Here is a 16,354-nt window from a genome sequence, read left to right as displayed (position 1 = left end):
CACATGCCCGCTGCTACTGCCCTGGTCTTACCGGCGTGACTTTATTTAATAAGCCCCACACCTGAGGCTTACCAAGATGAAAGCAACTTGCTGGAAGTCTAGGCTTTCAGGAATAGGCCTTGGGGAGAAGATGAAGAAGGAAAGAGGAAGAGAATTAACTATCTTATTCATCCCTCACTAAAAGCAGCTCTTCTTAAACTTTAAAGGGCACAAGCATCCCCTGAGAATCTCGTTAAAAAGTGGATTTTGACTCAGTAGGTCTTGGGCGGAGCCTGAGATACAGCATTTCTGTTTTTTTTCTTTTTCTTTTGAGATTTATTTATTTATTTGAGAGAGAGAGAAAGAGGGCAAGCATGGGCAAGGGTAGGGGCAGAGGGAGAGGGAGAAAGAGAAGCAGACTGCCCCCTGAGCAAGGAGCCCCCAATAATGTGGGGCTCGATCCCAGGACCCTGAGATCATGACCTGAGCTGAAATCAAGATTCAGAAGCTCAACCGTGCTACCCAGGCACCCCTGAGGTATACTGTGTTTCTAATAGCAGCGGGTTGATGCTGTTTGTCCAAAGATCAGGCTCTGCTAATAGGGAGGCATCAGAGCACCTCTACCTGGGATGGGGCTCATGCATTCATTCATTCATTCATTCCCTCACTCATTCATTCATTTTTGTTTTACACTCAGCAGTGGCTTTTCTGAGCCTCAGTCACCCATCTGCAAAATAGGAATGAAACTCGCATTTCATAAAGTCTTTATAAATATTAAATGCAATAAAACGTGGCAAAAGTCTGCCTCAGGGTCTCGGGCAAGGTGAGCATTTCATAAATGGTGATGGTTCGAGAGCTGTTTTTATCAGTTCTTTTCTTTGATTCATGCCAACGGAGATTTTCACACGGTTCCGGTAAGTTTATTTATATAACAGCAAATTTATTTATTGAAATAAATCCCCTCTTTATCAAAATGAATCATGTATTTTAACATTTACGTATTTACATATTTCCGCAACGACATCCCAAGTGGCTCTGAAGGCTGCCAATGATGGGCTCAGAGTCACCACCCTGAGTCAGAGGAACAGGCGTGATTGAAGAAACATGTCTTCTAATCATTTCCACGAAAGGTGGAAGGAAATTGTAGAGGCAGGCACAGGTGACGAGCTGTGGGAGCCACTTGGCAAATGACTCCACCAGAAAGGAGGAGTGAGAAGTGGGTGTGGTGGGGAGAGAGAGATTGGCTAGAACTGGGTAAGATGTCAGCAGATTGCAAGCTGTTAATTATCCAAGGAGAACTAAATATTATGTAGGCAATTATAGACAGGCCACTGTAAGCAATAATAGGAAAACATAGGCCCCAGCCGAATTGCGAATGTGTGTCCTCTTGAAGAAAGGCTGGGGAGATGGGTTTTAGCATGCTGATCAGGCTTTCTACTGGGAGGGAGAGCGAGAGCGAGGGGGCCAGGGGCCCCCAGGGAGGGGGCCACAGGGGTCCCCTCGCCCGCCGTCCAGCCAAGCCAGGCACACAGTGCTTTGCTTTGAAAGGCAGCTTCACCCCCGGCTCCGGGCCTGGAATCTGCAGCCCCCCTCCCTGGGCGCACCCCCCCCCCCCCCCGCCAAGATGTCATCTTTTGAGACGATTTCATGTGGAAGCATCGCTAAGTAAATTCGCTAAATGCCTATTCATCCCCATCAGATGGGGACTCGGTGAAGCAGTAAATGTGAAAATGGCCCCAGCTCAGGGCCCTGAAAGGCGCTTTCTGGGGTTGCCAAATGGAGCTGTGGCCGCTGACCCTGGGAGGCCTGAGGCTTCGCGCGCCGGGGGCCCCGGAGCCCCAGCCTGGCCCCTCCAATCCTCCCCCTGAGGCCGCTCAGAGGCCCTGTTTATTATTCCTGCTGCCAGGGACCCATTCAGAGGTTAACTTGTCCCCGTATTCATCAGGACGACAATAATGAACTGTCGCAGAGTGGCGAGGGGTTGGTAAATAGGAACTGCTAAGACGCGGAGATGGAATGGGCCTCTCTATGATTTGGAAAGAGACATCGCTTGCATTTTTTTTTTTAACGGGCTGATCTCATTCCCACCTCTCCCAGCAACTTCAAGAGGCCCTCTGTCCACAGCTGCCCAGAACTTGGTATGAGGCGCGCGTGGGCTTTACCTTGCAGCGTGCGGGCAGGGTTGTCTGCACAGGAGGTGCACCGTTTTGCAGACACACGTGGGGTTAGCCTTTTGTCTGCGTCCCTGGGATCCATCTCTGTGCACGTCGGCCAGGCTTGGCTTGCTGCGGATGTACTGGGTCTGCCTCAACGCAGGCGCGGGCTTTCTCTGCCGCCACTGGAATGGCTCCCAACAAAGCGGTGTTGATCTCAGTAGTAGGACGGGACATCGGCCGTGCTCATTTTCACTGCAGCGTCTCCTAACTGCTTGATGCCCCCTCCACTGGAATTAGGAGTTAGTCAACATGAGTCACCCAATCACAGAACAGGGGCTTGCAGTGGCGTGGCGCGGGGAGTTGCAGGGAACTGGAAGAGGGATGGGAGTGGGGGGGCGCGCTCAGACCCAATTGTGGGAGGCGGAAGGAACAAAGTATCTTGCATTTATTGCGCACCTACTACATGCCCTTTAAATCCGCTCAGTTATCCGTTCATTATATAAGCGCAGAGCCTACTCTCTGCTGGGCAGCCAGGGGAGTTCAGAGAAGGCCACCACCCGGAGGTTAAATTGCTCGCCCTTGGACATGCAGCTGGGTCAGGAGTGGAGCTGGGACCTGTCTCCAGACCTCTCTGCTTCTAGAGCCCAGGCATTGTTTTCTGAGGCACCCACCTGCCTCCCAAGGTCTGGTGGCCCCCATTCTGGTTCCAGGACCGCCCTTCCTTTCGACTGTCTCCATCCTGTCTCCCACTTTGAAACAATGGTTTTTACTTTACTTCCTTAAGTAGAAATCCCAGGGCAGAGAGGCCTGATGATAAAGGAGCTGTCACTTCAGCACCGTTTACCTGTTTGGGTTTATTCAGCAGAAGAGGCGACTGCATTTCTGGCAGATGGAGACCCGTGTGACTGCCTTTTAAAATACTGTCACAGCTGTATGCACAAGTTGATTAGCTGTGACTACACTGCCTGTGCCGAGATTGATGGCGATAAATTTGGGATAACAATGCTGGGAACGACGTCATCTGTTTGGATCATGCCACTTATTTTTCAAAGCGCTCTCAATCAGTAGCCCAGTGGCTATCGAGGACTGGGTGTTCATTCATCCAACAACCCTTCATGTAGCTCCTACTATGTGCCAGTGAGGAGCAAGTCCCACTAGGTTCTGTCCTTATGGAGCTTACATTGCAGTATAAGCAAATTTAACATCTAGTAATGGAAACAGAGGCATGTGATAAAGGTGGGGGTGGGGGAGGCAGATGCTACTCTAGGTTGGGTGGCCGGAAAAGGCCTCTCTGAAGAGATGACATTTGGCAGGAGACCCGAATGACAACAGCATGTCAGACCTGGAAAGTACAAGGCAGAGTCTCCCAGGTACAGCAGGTGCAAAGGCCCTGAGGTTGCTAAGTACCTGGCATCAAGCTACACACCAATGATTTCATGTTTGCCAAGCCCAGCACTGGGCACTAGAGATTCTAGAACACCCAAGGCACCATGCTTATCCTCAAAGAGTTCACAGGTTATGGAATACAGAGGGTACAAACACACTGATGTTCCTTTTTAACATATGTGTGGTAAGTCCATAGTCTCTGGAGGACACTGACCTTCCTCTGGGTTTGTTTCCACAGGACGAATGACCAGCTCGTGGCATTTCTGTCCCGATACCGAGATATGAATTTCCTGAAGTCACATGGCCGGGACAACGCAAGGTCAGTACATCCTCCCCCTACCCTTGTGCAAAATGGAAATGAAGATCTGGGTGATCATTTTGGGCCTTCCTTCCAGGCTGGTTTGATGCAGCCAGAGGGAAACAGAGGGTGGGAGAAAGCTTAGGTTGGCCTCCGCCCCTTCCATGTAAGACCTGAAGTGGTCTCTCCAGTTAGACAAGGACAGGGATCATAGGAAATGCATCTCCTTGCGTGATAGCCCTTTACACCTTTTTTCTGAGCACTTTCCTGAGTCCATTAGCTCATTACGGCAACCCTTTGTGGTAAGTAGGGCAGCCATTGTTAATCTCCACTTTATTGCTGGGAAGACTGAGGCCTATAGTTTAAATGATGGCCTCAGATCATTGGGGTCTACGATTTGGGGCCATCACTGGTCAGCCAGTCATTCAGCAGATATTTGACCAGTGCCAAGCACATGCCAGGCACTCTTCTAAAGGTAAACAGGACAGAAATCCTCATTCTCATGGAATTTACCTCCTAGTAAGAAAAAATGTCACTCCAGCACAGAGTTGACTCCCTCCCTGTGCCCGCACCAGTGCCTCACTCTTGCTGCCCCAGACTTGAGTAGGGTTTTGAGGCACCAGAACCCCGATATGAGTCCATTGAGCCAAGCCAAATAGCTTTGAGCCAAGTCTATGGCTCTGTGGCCAGAGATCAGCTCTAGAAGGGATTCAGTCTTGAGCGCCCCCTGTAGGGGATATCGCAGGATCGGCCTCGCCATCCCAATGGCAAACACCATTAAAAAAAAAAAAAAAAAAAAAAATCCAACCCAGGATCACTCTGACATGCTAGAGACTTCTCTAGCCTTGAACTCAGACCATAACCTGGCAGCACATGGGATCATTTTAGTGCGTTCAAGTGTTTTGTTTGGGCCTGGCATTGGTTTTGTTTTGTTCTGCTTTCATTCAAGTGCTTCATTTGAAAATGAGTAGCCCCCTGTAAAAATAGCACTGTTTCCCATGAACATGCAGATTCCAGCTCATCTTAAAGACCCCAGTGTCCACTAACACTGGGCCTGAGTTTTCTCGTTGGATGCTCTCACCTGGTTGATAGACAGAGCCTGTGGTCCTCCAGGTCACCATGGTCCTCACCTGCCCGCCCCCTTCCCTCCCCAGCCTCCACTGGCCTTTCGGTTTGCAATCTGTGCTTCATGGCTTCTCTCCCAGTGCTGACCAAGGCGTCATTTTGGCTAGCTCTGTAACTCAGTTAGCTTAGTTATCTGCAGCCCAGGGAGGGTCAAAAAGCAAGCAGTGAGCTTCATCTCCCCAGCTCCCAAGATGTAAACCCAGAATCCTTTGTTGTGTCACTTCCTAAATTTTAACTTTGATTTCATCCAGCTGTTTATAGACTGTGCCTATCCTCCTGATGGCCTGCATTTTTTTATGTTTAAAAGGCACCCCCAGCCTTGAAGATGCTCTGTAAATCAGCACAGATTCACATAAGCATGTTTCAGCTGCAAAGCCTAGAGAGGCCTGGAGAGACACAAGAATGATGGCCATTGTGTGTTGTGCCCTGCCCCACTGACCCTTTTCCTACAGGATCCAGTCTTAGAGCCACTCAATGCAAATATAAGAACTATTATCCCCATTTGTCAGGAGAAGGAAGGGAGTCTTTGGGAGACTACTGATTTCCCCAAAGAAATCAGATACAACTGGTAAGGGCTAGAATCCAAACCCTCCCAGTTCTATGGCCCCAAAGCCCAGGTAGAGCAAGGTGGAGCTGAACGAGATTCCATACAGGTGTTAGTTATCAAAACTGGCCCAGATGTTGGTGTCTAGGCCCTTAGGTAGAAACTGAAGACCCTTCTTCCCCTGCCAGTAACCCCGTAATATGTGTTATGTACAAAGTTGTGTCATGAGAAAGGAGCACCCCATAACTTGATAGACTTGGGTCTAAATTACATCCACCCGAGTATTGTTCCAGGCTAGTCAGTATTTATTCTCTGTCCTCTATTTCTAGGCCCTGTGCTTTGGACTGTGGACAGCACAGGGGTTAAAATCATGAGCTTTGAGGTTGTGCCTCCTGGATTCGAGTCCTGCTCTGTAATGTGCTAGCTGTGTTGCATTAGACAGATGGCTGAACTTCTCTGAGCCTAGACTGGTGGCTTAACCTCTCTGAGCCTGTTTCCTTATCTGCGTAATAGCAATATTAATAGACCTAGAGTCACAGGGTTGAGAGGATTCAGTGGATGCTGCATATAAAGCATGCAACATTTAGGAAATGCCCTATTTGATGATGGTGATGATGAGGATGTTGACGTCCAAGGCCATGAGAAGCCTAGGACAAAAATATTGCTGAAAAAATAAATAGTGGTGTTTGGGCCAAAGTTGTGCCTCTGATGTGTGACTACATTCTGTCTAGTTGATGTGCATCAGTAGTTGACAGGTAATACCCAAATGGCACAGGACACGATGAAGGGTCAGGCTAAGATGTTGATCACACCTCCTCCTAAAACTCAAGGCTCTCTGAACAGAAAAGCTCACGAGTTCTGCTGCCCATGAATGAGCCCTTGGCTGGTTTTCTCTTACTTAGATGGATGAAGGGCACTAATTCAGTATTAATTTCATAGTAAAATGAGCCATCACCTGCCACCCTCTCCCCCTGTCAGTGGAGGCCTTACCTGCTGCATGAGCCAACCTAGACAGTGCACATCTTCTCTTATCCCCGCCCCAGGGTGCAGAGCTGGCCACAGCTTTGGCTCCAGCCCCTGCGCACGTCGTGTGTTACAAAGCCACTCTTGGTGGCAGATGACAGAAACCCAGCTTAACCTAGACTAAGTAAAGGAAGCTAATGGAAAGAGAACATTCATGTCTAACTTCACACAGGGCTGAATCAGTCACTTCAAATGATAGCATCAAGCCCAGACTCCATTAGTTTTTTTCTTTTCCTTTTGTGGGTTTGGTTTTTTGTTTTGGTTTTGGGTTTTTTTGTTTTGTTTTGTTTTGTTTTGGCTGTTTAATTATTTACTATTATTCCTGGAGAGGGCTAGAGAGAAATGAATACATCAAATAGCCAAGTAGTTCAATGGCAGGATCTTTTTTCTTTTTCTTTTTTAATTGGGATATAATTGACGTAACATTGTATTAGCTCCAGGTGTAAGACATAATGATTCGTTGTTTGTATATATTGCAAAATAATCACCCTAAGTCTAGTTATCATCCATCGCTGTGCATAGTTACATTTTTTTCCTCATGATGAGAACTTCTAAGATCTGCTTTCTTAGCAGCTTTCAAATATACAATATGGTATTTTCAACTGTACGTCACATCCCCAGGACATGTGTATTTTACAGCTAGACATTTGTACTTTGTGACTACCTCCTTACCTTCTGTTGGTTCCAGTTTCCTTTGTGTTGGTTTGGTTTTCTGCCTCCAGATGGTGACCCTCTGCAACTTACTAGCCTCATTTTACAGATGGAAACAGAGAGGTTGAGTGACTTGCTTAAGCCCATACAGGATAGGGCAAGGACTCAAACCCAAGTCAGTGTGTCCCCAGAGCCCAAGTTTGCAAGCTGCAAGTGATGCAGCCTGTCTGTGTTCTGGGCCTGCCTTCCTGCAGTATACTAGGTGGCTTCAAGGTAGCCACTCTGCTTCTCTGGGCTTCATTGTCTCCCTTTGAAAAACAAAAGGGATGAACAAGTTGGCTCCAGAGACCCTTCCCATTCTGATGCTCTGTGCTCTTGGACCAGCCCTTGTAAAAAAAACACTGCGGCAAGGGCAAAGAGTTCGAAAGACCAAACAATACAGAGGGGCCAAAGCAAGCGGTGAGATACAAAATAGGCCACGAGGTGCCTCGTTTTTTAATTCCACATGGTTCCTAATTGCAGTGTTGACCTTCTGTGCCCATCTCCAGGCCTTGGCAGCCAATCTGGATTCCCAGCTCCAGCTGCAAAGAGATGGCATAAAGGCAAACGAATATTTTAATAGCTGCCAAATCGGTCCTGACTGTTCCTGTAATTAAATGAAGGGGAGTGTTGTATTCACCGTTTCTCCTTGCTCTCCTCCAAAAATAAAGTAACCAGATACAGCAAAAGACAGGCAGCACGGTTACTGTTCTCCCAGTGAGCCTCTGCGGCATGAACAGAAGCAGGTGACCTAAAGTCCACTGTGACCCTCAATGGGCAGGTCCTAGCAGATGTCCCCCCACCCCACTGGAACCCCTGGCTTCTGCTCAGTGAAGCAAGAGAGAAGTTTCCCAAATATCTGCAGCCTGGAGGTGGGGGGCCCCTGACATGCACCAGAAAGGGAAAATCCTTTCCATCTGCCAGAACAAGGCTTCCTCTGGGACTTTTCTTGCCTCGATCCACCTGGGCTGTCCGGCTGATTCGAGGAGCCCTTGGCTCTCAGGCTGAGCCCAGGAACACAGTATGGCACAGGGTAGGCGCCCGACTGCTGGTGGCCTGACACCTGCATCAAAATGCTGCCTCTGTCATGTGACAGCCATAGGACTTTTACAAATGGCTTCAACTCTCCATGCTCCTGTCTCCTAGTCTTTGTAAAATCCGAACAGGAAGGTTGGGACTGTGGAGGACCAAGTGTCCTCCTTGGCCCCAGGAAGGCCCCAAGCCAGGTGCTTTCCACCATGTCAGAGAGTTGCTTTTGCTGGCTCAGGGGTCCATGGCCAGTGGGCAGCAGGGCTGGAATTAGAACCTGCTTCACACTGACTTTCAATATGTGTGTTCTTTTATCACACCCTGATTAGTGACCACATCAGAGAGGACCTGCAGTTTTATGTTCAGGGGTGCAGATGAAAGAGCAAAATTCTAACTTTAATCAGAAGCATCGTTTAAATGCTAGGGGTGGGAAGATCAGATCCTTTCCTACTTTGCAGGGTCAGCCTATCCCAAAGTGTATTCACGATCCATCAATGGTGTGCAAGATGGTTTCAGGGAGTTCATTAACAGGCATACAGGGAAAGTTAGGTATTGATTGTAAGCGTATCAATGAAAATTTATATAATTGATTTCATGATTTCATGGCTCTTATGCTTAGAGTGAGACTGAGTTTAAAAAAAAACCCACAAAAAACAGTTGAAGCTATTTAAAGTTGACTTAGAGAAAAATATTAAGGGAGCTTTCCTATAGGTGCTGCATAAAGGACCTGGCACGGAGAATCCAGGCCTGGATTCTAGATGTGTGACCTTGGCTGAGTTACATCAATCATCTGTGTGTCAGTTTCCTTGTCTGTAAAATGGGTATGATGCTAATAAGACCAACCTCCCAAGAGTTGTTATAAGAATTAAATGGGTGTGGGATCCCTGGGTGGCGCAGCGGTTTGGCGCCTGCCTTTGGCCCGGGGCGCGATCCTGGAGACCCGGGATCGAATCCCACGTCAGGCTCCCGGTGCATGGAGCCTGCTTCTCCCTCTGCTTATGTCTCTGCCTCTCTCTCTCTCTCTGACTATCATAAATAAAATAATAATAAAAAAAAAGAATTAAATGGGTGAATATAGGGATAAGCATTTTAACTTAGAGATGTTGGTGGTCATGATGATGGAGAAAAATCTTGAAAATGGAATATAAATGATTGACATTTTGGAAGCATTTTCTATAATTCTTACAGAAACAACTAGCATTTGAAATGTAAGAAAGCTCGACCCATCGGAAACTAAGAGGGGTCCCAGTTCCTAGGTCAGAAGTGACATCAGCCAGTTTCTTCTTGTTCTCAGGTCTTCCCCCCCCCCTCCCCCCCCCCCCCCCCCCCCCCGCTCTAAGCAGCACTCCCCCACTCCCCCACTGGGCACCAGAAGGGGAGCTAAAGAGCTTCAGCAGCTCCTTCTCTCTGACATTGAACTAATCTTCAGACCCAAAACTCCCTTGATACATAAACAGGCAACTGTTTAGCCAAAAGTTGGCAAATCCATTGAGAGTCTGGCCAAGAACCTCCTCCAAGCAAATCTGCTCTCAGGAGGCCCTTTGGTGCCAACTTGCTTATCAAGAGATGGGCTCTCTCCCCAGCTGTCTTGTAGCACTATGATTGATGCAAGGAGATAATTAATATCTCATTTCCAATGGGGAAAGCAGATTGCATTTCGCTTTTGCTTTTCTTCAGTTCAACCAGTGAGTTTATCACTGTTTGCATGTTCACTTTATTTAATCCAATTATAGCAGCCATGTCAAAATAAAGCTTAGCATCACAGCAGCACCCACACAAACCGGTGGGCGCATCTCCTTTCTCTGGCCTCCACATGCATTTTGAGGTCAGCTTGGGAACTTTGCTTTTTCTGAAACAATACACATCCAAGTTAGACAAAAGACGAGAAGAAAAGTCTGTTCTACCTCTGAGAGGCAGAGTTTGATTTTTATTTTCTTTGCTTTTTCAGTTCCAAGTTTTCTATGAAGTAAGTGTGCATCGCGTTTATAAACAGAACCAAAGGCAGCAAACACTGTTTTTTAAAATGTCTGAAAAGTTGTAGTATGCTAGTTAGCCCTAATTGGACCTTTAGATTCTTGGAAGTACAAGCTGATGTGGGGACCTGAGCAGCATGAAGACCATGGGCCACCAAGTCAGGGAATTCTAGGTCCCAGGATTTGGGCCCCTGACTCTGCATCTCTTCTCAGGCTTCTTCTTTTTCCCCACCCTTGGATGTCAAACCCAAGTCAACTTTCTCGACACAAGGCAGTAGTGAGAGACATGCGAAGAGTTTCCTGGGTGCCAGGGACTGTCCTAAATTCCTTACAGCAATTACTTCTTTCAAGTCTCAAAACTACCCTATGACATAAATGTGGTCTTATCAGGTCCATTTTCCAGATGGGGACACTGAGGCAAGATTAAGGCAAGGCTGAGATTAAACAGCACACCACTATTAAGTGGGGAAGAAGATGGGAATCCAGGAAGCCTGGCCCTAGGATCTGCACTCCTAGCCACTGTACTATGTTGATCCCCTCAGCATGTTCATTGCGGAACTTCCCACCATGTCCAGTAGATGATACATTCCCTACACTAATTAGGTCAGGATCAGCCTCTCCCATGGTTGATCTACCAGAATGTGTCAGCAAAACTGACCATGTGCCTGTAGCTCTCACTCCAGCCATCTTGGCCTCTTCCATTCATTGGGCTCTTGCATATACTAGATCAATCCCTTATAAAGCTCTTGTCCACAACTCCTCAGATGACCAATTCCTTCTCATCCTTCACACGGAGCTTAAATGCCACCTTCTCAGTGAGGCCTTTCCCAACAATCTTCATTAAAGATGTCCCTGTCTCTTTATTTTCTGTCCCTCCCCTCTGAGTTTTTCTGTAGAACACTTACTGCAAACAGCTAATTACATGTTAATGTATTTTGTGGTTCTTTGTGTCTATTTACTTAGCTATTAGAGCAGGATTATAGCTGGGTGGCTAAGAGTGCGGAATCCAGAGCCTGATGGCTAAGGTTAGCATCCGACGTTTGTCCCTAACCAGCTGTATGACCTTGGGGAAATGACTTAGCCTCTCTGTGTCTCTGTTCCTTCATTTGTGAAATGAACCCTCAAAGGGTTGTGGTAAAGACTAAATGAGAAAATATGTATTAAGTGTAAGGAACAGAGTCCAGAAAGTAGCAAGTACTCAATAAATGGTAGGTGTTACTGCTGTATTTTCTCTCTCTCTGGAAGAGGAAAGAAGGGAGAATATTCACCCCCATATTCTCCGCACACATACCGAGAGTATGGAAGATGCTCTCTAGAGCTGCCTAAGGAATGAATGCCCCAGGGATCCTTGTTCTTCCAGATACTGCAGAGTAGAGGCATGATAATTGACTTCAGCCCAGGTCAGGAAGGGACAACAGCTCACCCCAGCCCTGAGAGAAAATGGCCAGCAGGGCCCCTTTAGAGCTGCCAGACTAGGTCCCACGGAGCTGGATTTTTGCTGACTTTTAGCCTGGGAAGATGATGTATTACTGCTGCTTGGATGGAATTAGAAAGATGGACATGACACTTTGTCATTTCTACCACCAGAACCATGGGCATTGCTTACTGAAATAATCTGCATGGAGCACCTGGGGGGCTCTGTCGTTTGGGCTTCCAACTCTTGGTTTCGGCTCAGGTCATGATCTCAGGGTCATAGGATGGAGGCCTGCATTGTGCTCTACACCCACCAGGGAATCCACTTGAGATTCTCTCCCTCTGCCCCTCCCCCCAAAAATAAAAATAAATAAATCTTTAAAATCTCAGGAGATGAAATTCATTTGTGAGGCTTTGGGGCTTCTGTCCTTGGTGCTGAAATGTTGCTTTTTTTTTTTTTGGACATAGAGATGTCATCATAGCTCTGGAGGTGCCCTACTCAAGCCTGTCTACCAGGTTGCAGGAGAAAGAGGAGAGGAGATGTAAAATTTTTAAATTTGTAGTTTGATAAAGGAAAATTATTAAGCATCTTTGTGAACATCCATGGAGCACTTATTATAGGTTAAGCTCTATGCTAAGTCCTTTATGTATATAATCTCATTTAAACTTTCGCACCAACTCCATGAAGTACGTTTTATGATCTCCATTTTCCACATGAGAAACAGCCATTGCATCTTTCAGGTCATTCAAGGTCAGTGGCCCACCCAGCAACTTGAATCATGTAGTCCAAAGCTTGTCCCCCACACTACATGGCTATCACGTGTCAGCACATTCACATAGCTGGCTGATTGTACACGCTGTTGGTTTTCATACTTGTTCCATGACTTTATTTTTTAACTAAAGTGTTTAGGTTGTACTTATGCTAAAGGAGTAATCTGGATTCAGTGACAGATCACTGGACAGGAAAGTGAAGAAGGGGATACGTTTTCCTAGACTATATGACTTTGGATGTCTTTGAGTCATACATCCTTTCAATGCACTGGGTTTTTTTTTCCAGTCTATAGAGTTAATTATATTAGCTGATTGCTAAGATTCCTTCTTACTCAAACACACTGCAAAATCTGAGGGGCAGAGTTCTTCCTTTTCGAACTCATTATAGGACAAGACGGTTCTGGAATAATTCCACACTCAATGAGTATGCCGAGATTGTAGCCAGGGAATTAACTGAATTGAGAGACTTCTTCATTGTCTGCCTTTTCTGAGATCAGTTTCAAAGGCTACAGAAGCTTTCTTACCTGACCTCTTCACACACAGATAAGAATCAGGACCCCTGTCCCCTTCCATCCAATTTTCTTTGATGCTCAGCTGAGTAGAGCTTGGTCCCTGTGACATCTCAGTAGAATCATATTTAGTTATGACTTAGTTCGTATTGTGCCAGTCGAGAAAGTCTCTGGAAGGCAAACCGCCCATCCCTGAAAGCCTAGGAGGTAAAACCAAATGCAATTAATTCTGTTTGCCCTTAGATAGCCTGTTCTGAAGACAGAAGTCCTTGCGAGGTCTGGCAGACAGCCTCTTCCAAGACCAACCATGAGCCCTTTTCTCTCGGATTTCTCATTTCCACACAGTGCCTTTCTGAAGTAGTAGAAGTTTTCAGATCCTCTGTTGGGATCCTTTTACAATGACCCTGACAAATCGGGACAGAAGAAGAATGCAGAGTAGTTAAGAGTTTGCATTGTATTCATCCAGACCTGGATTCAAGTCTGGAACTGCTAGCTGTGTGACTCTGGGGGATGCACTTAACCTTGTGATTCCCTTCATTTGTCTGTTGAATGTACGTTAGAAGAGTCAGACACCCGGTTAGCTAAGGGCTGCTTCTTCCTGATTAAACAACTTCCCTTTATTCACTGGCTCAGTAAATATGTATTGAGCACCAGCTGTATGCTAGGTACTACTCTAGGCACTAAGGCTACAGCTGTGAACAAAAATAGGCAAAAAAAAAAAAAAAAACTCCTCTACTCTCTTGTCTTGCATCTAAAAAGGAAACAGTAAACTAAATAAATACCTCATATGTGGTGATACAAAGTTCTAAATGCTGTGAAGGAAAACAAAGCACGACAGGGTGGTCAGGGATGTGAGGATATGGGGAGGGTGCCATCACTGTGCAAGAAGGAACTGATGATTGGTCCGTTGCTGGGCTGAGCAGTGCTTCCTGGACACTCAGCGAGGGCCTTTGTAAACCTCTTCTGTCACACTTTCACAGTGGATTCAGGAGGTTGTCAGCACAGCTGTCATGGAGCTCATCCTATAGATGAGGAACCTGGCATTCAGAGAGTCCAGGCAACCCCATATCTCACAGTCTTTGAAAGCAGAGGCAGCCTACATACCCAGGTCCTCTTTCTGTCTGGCCCTTAATCCCACCTGTTGACTCCAGTGCCCCTGCACAACCAAGTTATCTGGAAATGAAACTAGAGAGGAGAGTGTCATTGGTCGCCCTCTGTGTATTGGACCCAGTGCTCCAATAAATCTGCACTCCACCCTTGACTGCTGAGCTGGCATTGAAGAGACACACCCAGGTGTTTGCCGATTTACCTTGATTTCCAGCCATCCCCTTTCCAAGTGATTGGCAAATGCACTGGGCAGAAAACAAAGTTCAGATTACTGGCCAAGCAGCTGATTCCTTTCCCCTGCTAGATCCCGAGACTCTGGGCCTCAGCCACCTTCTCCTATTCCACAACCCCTCTGAACCCAGGAACCGAGACCTGGGGGATTGTTTGTCTCTGTTTACTCATAATTAACCACAGCATGCATTTGCAGCTTATCAGTTTTCAAAAGCAGTAAATAGAGCAACCAATCTCCCACCCCATGAATTTTTCATTTTGGAGATTACTGCATAAATATTGTATTTGGATATTATGGTCTGGGGCATCACATTAAAATTGCAAGCTGATGCTATTCTCCCACATAATGGAACATGAAATTAAAAGGCTGGTCTTTGGAAGGAAAACTTTTGCATGTCCTCACACCTATATTTCTTTTCTTCCTCTCTCTGGGTTAGTCTTGGTTACCATGTAAGTTAACTAAAATTTAAAGTTTTAAGTCTAATTAAGTGTCTGCGATTGGATATTATCATATAATTAGTACCAGCCAGGGCTGAGGTAGGATTTTATTTTCTTTAAACTCAGGGTCCCTTTAACGGACTAGTTTTAGGGCAGAGTTTTGTATCACTGGTATGATACGGTAAGTATATTGAAAAACCTTCAACAAATCACTCCCAGAGAGAACATGGCTTTGCTAACAGCTTGGATTTTGCCCTTGGGAACGTGTTAGGGAAAGAATAAGACCAGGATCTTTGGATACCTGGGTCTCCTGGTTGGCTTGTGTCTTCTGTGTGTCCTCAGAAAAGTCATCAGCCTTCTCCAGGATCCCAGGTATCTGTCTGGAATTCCTGCCCCACACCCTCTTTGTGGGTATAACAGAGTGACTTATAGAATGTCACAGATGGAAAATGCCTGACAGTTACCTAACCCATGGTTATTAAGACTAGTGGCCCATGAGCTGGATTCAGGCTAGGGATATGTTTTATTTAGACAGAAATACCTTTTTTTAAAAGGAATTTGAATGCTTTTCAAAAAATGCTTTCTCTACTTCTTTGCTGACTGCACCTTTGTCTTATACCCAGCCTGGTTCAGACATTTCCATTATCCATCTGACCCCTGTAGACATTTAAGTTTACAATCAACACCTAGCCCAACTTTATCATTTCAGCAGAACTAAGTCTGGCACCATCATCAGTGTTTTTATGACACTGTCCTCAGTTCTTTTAAGAATCCAGTGTATGACATCATCGTGCTCAGTGAGTGACCAGTGTCTGGGGGCAGGTCCCCTGCTTATGCAGAAGAAAGTACTGGGGAGATGGACCTATTAGTGAGATTTCATGCAGTTCCCTCCAATGGATGCAAGTGGATTTGGGAAGGGCCAGCAGAAGGGATTCTCTATAGAGTTCAGCATGTCTAACACAGTGGAACTGTCTCCAGTTTTTGTACCCTGTAATGTGGCCATCACAATAGATCTTTCCTGAGTGGCACATGGGTGGCTTAGTTGGTTAAGTGTACAACTCTTGGTTTTAGTCTAAGTTATGAAATCGAGCCCCATGTCGGTCTCCAGGCTCAGCAGAGTCTGCTTAAGAGTCTCTCCCTCCCTCTTCCTTTGTTCCTCCCTCTCCTTGCTCTCTCTCTCTCTCTTTCTCTCAAATAAGAAGGAAAAGTCGTTTTAAAAACTCGACCTTTCCTGAGCCTTGCATTTTCCTAGGAACTGTGAGGAAAACAGAGAGAGAAATCCAAGGTCATTTCTAATGAGAGAAGTGTCTACCTAGGGGAAGATAGGTAGCTGTAATCTGAAGACAGTGATGAGGTCTGCCATGGGAGGTGCAAAGACCTCCAGATACATGATGACGGATGCAGACTGGCTTAGAGGAAAAGGGCTATTTATGTGTCACAGCCATGACTCCCTGCTCTATCTGGGCCTGAGAACATTCACATCCATCCTGGTACTGCCAAAAGGTTAAATTGTTGAGGAATCTGTTAGTCAGGACTTCTTCAACTGTAAGTCATGGGATTCCACCTCAGAACGCCCTAAGCACATTACTGATGAATCTGGTGTTGAGTCAGACACTGGGATCCAGGGTCTCAAGCAAAGTCATGGAGACTTAATACCTCTCTCTCCCTCCCTTTCTCTCTCT

At 46.3% G+C, this 16,354-nt stretch overlaps 1 protein-coding gene across 1 annotated transcript in view; it reads left to right on the top strand.

Annotated features, from left to right (window-relative positions):
* Window positions 1-16,354, top strand: part of XYLT1 (xylosyltransferase 1) — a 303,984-nt gene that overhangs the window by 252,624 nt on the left and 35,006 nt on the right. The window contains exon 6 of the mRNA XM_072753776.1: window positions 3,760-3,840. Within this exon, the coding sequence (XP_072609877.1) occupies window positions 3,760-3,840 (81 nt within the window). The remainder of the gene's footprint in view (window positions 1-3,759; window positions 3,841-16,354) is intronic.

The sequence above is a fragment of the Vulpes vulpes genome, chromosome 3 (assembly GCF_048418805.1).
Source record: "Vulpes vulpes isolate BD-2025 chromosome 3, VulVul3, whole genome shotgun sequence".
Lineage (NCBI taxonomy): Eukaryota > Metazoa > Chordata > Mammalia > Carnivora > Canidae > Vulpes > Vulpes vulpes.
This window is presented reverse-complemented; position numbering and strand designations above follow the sequence as displayed.